Raw genomic sequence first — 4,909 nt, 5'->3', positions numbered from 1 at the left:
CACACATTACAGCAAAAACAAAATTATGGAAAATTTATGCATGCTGGATTATGTATAAGCGAGCAACAATTTTATCATGTAAATACCTGAACAAATTACCAGGCAGAATTTTATTTCCACTGCCAAGCTTTGCTCTTAACTGCTACAGTGTATTTTTCTTAAATTATCGTTTATATTTCAAACAAAGCAAATTTATTATATGCTGCATTGTAATACGCGTGTGTACGTGTATATGCATGTCTAAATAAGCTCGTAACTTGTATCATCGTAATTATGATTACAGCACACTTATCCCTGCATCCTAAATTTCAATGAAGTCAAATATTATGCAAAAATTAATTGGATGCGCTTTGTTCTAATTTTCAAGTATCGTTACCCTAATCTGATTGCGTTTTTATTTTACGAGCATTGTATTCTTTTGATGACCAATTTTATGGTTCACTTCAAATTAAATGAAAAATTATTATATCATAAACATAATGTTAAAATTAAAATTCTCTAGATATATTATACATTATATATTAGTACATCACAAAAAATTTATATAATAAAATTTATTTAATAAAAAAGGAAAACTAAATAAATTCTTTTCTATTATTTTTCTGCAATACAGAATGGTTTTCCAACGCTCAGATAAAATATTCTGATTATAGCGATGCGAAATATCGTTCAATCATAATTCTAGTTAGAGTATTATAGCCAAGATCTTTCTTTAGATTACTTTCCGCAGACTATCACCGAAAACGCATTTTCTTGTCTAAATCTTAAATTCTCACGAAAACTCGAGCGCGGAACCGAGATAATGATGATTAATTAACTTTTACTTTTATATATCTGATATTTAAATCTCAGATAAAAGATAATTATTTTGATATTCTACTGAGAATGCACTTAAAGAATAAAATAATCACGTAAATTAAAAACAAAATATAATGTCACTTAATTATCATAATTATTATTAATCATTTCGGATTTAGATGTCGTTGTGTAATAGTTTAAGGATTTAAAGATTTATTAACAGAAAGTATTGTGATTTAAAGAAAAGAAAAAGAAAATTTTGAAATGAATAAAACTGCATAACATATACGATTTTAATCGATTAAGGGATATCCAAAACTATAAAGTGATTATAAAATTGCAATTGTAATAAATTTTAATTGCAAAGTCAAACGTTATAAAACTATTGTCAAATTGAAAAAAAAATAGTGATCTGTTAAAAAATAAGTGAGAATATACAAAATATTTAAAAAATAATTCACTTTATCTCATATCAAAGACATGATGTGACAAAGATATGTTATTTCCATTCAATATCATAATACAAACTATGTGAAAAATACTGTAACATCTGTCAGAAAACTAAAAAGAATTAATGATCGCATGGTGTGAGTTTGATTACTTTTACGGAAAATTTTATAAATTTTACATACAATGCGAGAAAAATAATCAATACGCTACACATGTGGTAAGTATAGAATTTCGTAGAATTAAATCGGAAAGTGTAATATCCAATTAAACTAGCAACTTTTTGACCTCGTAACGAATTATTATCTACGCAACACATATACGAGAGAAAAACGATCTAATACTTATATAAATAATTAGACGAAAAACCCTCTCCTCTCCGAGAGTACGTGCCACCGACTATCTGGATTAATTAATCTTCCTCCGCGTCGACCGACCGTTGACCTCGCAAACGAACATTAATTACCTTGATATTTTGCCGATGGTACTCCTTCGTGTGTGCGAGATAATATTTGTAGACGTGCGATGGTAAGGATCTCTTGGTCTCCTCGCCGATCCATCGGTGGGTCTGCTCGAGACCGGGCGGTTTCGCGATGCGTGCTCCTGGAGAGCGTTGACCGAGCGATCCACCGGGCGAACCTAGGCGAACCACGCTGGCTGATCTGTTGAGATAACCAGTCGACGAGCTCGGTGGCGGATGAGTGTGATAATAAGGATTTGAGGCCGGTCGGCCATCGGCGATGTCAACGTCGCGACGACGCGGGGATAGCGCCTCGAACGACCGCTGTCGCCGTGGACGTTCGTACCGATGATATTCCTGATGATATTCTGGATAATGCTCCTGATGATAATCTTGATGGCGTTCTTGATGGATATCCGGGTGGCATTCGTGACGGCGTTCCGATTCCCGGACGGACGGATACGAGTAGAGCGCCGGGCGTCGCAGCACGCAAGGCTGCAGGCTCAAGACCGGCCTCTGGCAGATCCTGCATGGCGGACAGAACTGCGGGGTCCACGTGTGATAGCAGCATCCCGGCGACCTGGAGCCAAGCGGGTCCCGGGTCGCGGGGTGGTTCATGACGAACCTCACATTGCATTAAGCACGCGACCTTCCACTCCCAGCCGCCGGCACGTTGTGCGTGGCACGTTGTCGTTGTTGCGCGAGCGGCTACATCATCGTCGTCATTCTCGTCACTTTGGTCACGCGTAGAAGACGGATGATAACGTGGCGTGCAGGCATAGCGACATAGTGGTGTAGCCTTACGCGTGGTCCATCATTGCTGAACGCGTAAACTGCGTTCAACATAGTTCACATAGTGATGATCCAACTTGGATCCGATCGATCGATGACACACACACGTCACTCGAGATGTCCTTACGATTCACTTGAGAATTTTCTCACTTGCGTGAGGAACTAATATTTATTTTCCACCCATGTAACATTAAAGAAAGCGAAAAAGAAGATCGATATTTGTAATGAATGCGAACGAAATGAGCAGTGAAAAATTTTTCTAGTAATGCATCATCTATATGAAAAACGCGATAATAAAAGTTATAGTTGTGCAATTATCAATAATTTTTTTAAATTAAAATAATCATAACGATCGTTCGTTACTCGCATGGCCGTAAGTTCATTTCGCGTTAAATATTGTTTATTGTTTGATATACAGATAATGACTAATTAGCATTAAACATAGTTGCGTGTATATGTGAGATTAGGGAGGATAGTCAGAATTGGAACAGTATGCGTTAGTGACTCTATCTCAGACCTGCTTCTCTCTCTGAATATCATGACTCTTGGCTTAATACTAACCAACGCAGCATGAGTACCGAACTTGCATACCGCTACATGCAAACTTCTAATGTCTTTAGCGTCTACATACAACGGCTTTATGTATACAGGAAAACCTCGAGAATCGCACAAGTAATAAAGACCCGCATACAACAACTGCAGTCCGCTGAAAGAGTGACACCAAGAGAAACTGAGAGAGAGAGAGAGAGAGAAAGAGAAAGAGAAAAGCTTGTGAATTGTATGTAAAATTCAACAAAAGGATACAATAACAATACCGCGGCGGTCATTTGAAATGTACTGAAACTTTGAGGTCGTCCAACATTAATGCCTAATTGTTTTGCGTAATTTAAAATTGTTAAAAGGACAGAACTTACAAGTAATAGAATTTCAGATAGTTATGGGTAATGTCAATCTAAATTAAGTACAAGTAAATTTTATGCATTTAATGCAAATGTGTAATGGCATAATCAAGAACAAGACCAGCATGAAATTTCACCTGACAACAAGAACTGCAACATAGAATATTATGCTTTATTACGTAGAATACATAATAAGACTTTTAATTGGCAGATTACTCATATTTTAGATTCGAAGATACTTTGTATTCTGTACAAGTGACTCCGGGAGTATATATATATATTATATATCGCAATAAACTACGAAGAAAATTAAAGATAAAAAGCTGTGTAAAGTGCTGTGTGATGTCAAAGAAAAGACAAAGACCTTATATCCTAGTTTCTGCGATATTTTATGCGAAGTTAAATGGTAATCTGCATGTTAAATGGTAATTTGAAAGAGGAAACTCGACGATACGAAAGCTTATTAAAGAGAACTAATAATAACATATTAATAATAATATGTAAATATACGCAAGCATGAATTATTGTTTATACATATATGGATTATTGATAGTAATTAGTACTTAGTTAGATGCAAATAAATGTACTTCAATGTTATAATCTCGAGATTAGAATGAACGCACAACATTAAAATACATTTAATTGTAGACTAATTTATATAATTCCCACGTTCTCTCTATTCCTTTAACGAAAGAAATAGGTATTTGACTCTGCTCGCCCAGTTCTTTTGTAACGTAATTACTCGCGTGAAGTGTTTCTAATATCCTAACACTATATCTCAATTTTCATTCTTCTGTCTAATTAAATGATTTATAATTAAATAAAAGTTGATTATATTCTATACATCTTTCAGGTAAAGATAAATGCAAAATATGTTTTAAATTGTAAAACAATTATTATGCTAACGAATTACAGACAATATTTATATGTTTAGTGAATTTATAAAACTAAAGTGACTTGGACACATCTCATAGAAGTAATAAAAGGTTAATATTAAAGCAAAAACGTGTAATTTAATTATAACTTAGTAAAATTGAAAAATTTTGTAGTCGTTGAGTTCTAAAAAATAGCTCTTTAAGAAACTTAAATTATACTTTATTTTTTCACAAATGGAGTAAAAAAAGAATAAGAAGCATATGAAGCAAAATCGATTAGTTTTAAGAATCATAAGAATCACGAGATTATTGCTCAGCTAAATTACTAGAGAAATTTTTATGTTTACCGAGAAATTTTTTTTATCTTACTGATTGCTTATTGCTTGGCTCTAATTTGGGACGTAGTATAAAATGAGCTGCGATTACAAAAAAAAAAGATTTTGGATTTCGCTTGAGTAAAATCCAAGATAAGATGTAACAGCAACGCTTTAGAGAATGATCGAAAATCAACATAGAACGAGATCGAAATGAAAAAGGTACATGCTCACATTGAATACAAAATAAGTTATATTATGCGCTTTCCAGCCATGATGCTCAAAACTTGTATCACGTTTGATACTGATGTTTGTGTAGCACAA

The 4,909-nt window shown here is 34.2% G+C and overlaps 1 protein-coding gene across 1 annotated transcript; it reads right to left on the bottom strand.

Annotated features, from left to right (window-relative positions):
• Positions 1 to 1,657: 1,657 nt before the first annotated feature.
• LOC105627654 lies at positions 1,658 to 2,323 on the bottom strand. The gene is made up of 2 exons (XM_012208931.1): positions 2,159 to 2,323; positions 1,658 to 2,086 (listed from the first exon to the last, which is right to left on the bottom strand). Exons 1-2 carry the CDS (start codon positions 2,321 to 2,323, stop codon positions 1,658 to 1,660), a joined length of 594 nt encoding a protein of 197 aa, XP_012064321.1.
• Positions 2,324 to 4,909: the final 2,586 nt, after the last annotated feature.

This window comes from Atta cephalotes (assembly GCF_000143395.1).
Source record: "Atta cephalotes unplaced genomic scaffold scaffold00009, whole genome shotgun sequence".
NCBI classification, from domain to species: Eukaryota; Metazoa; Arthropoda; class Insecta; order Hymenoptera; family Formicidae; genus Atta; species Atta cephalotes.
This window is presented reverse-complemented; position numbering and strand designations above follow the sequence as displayed.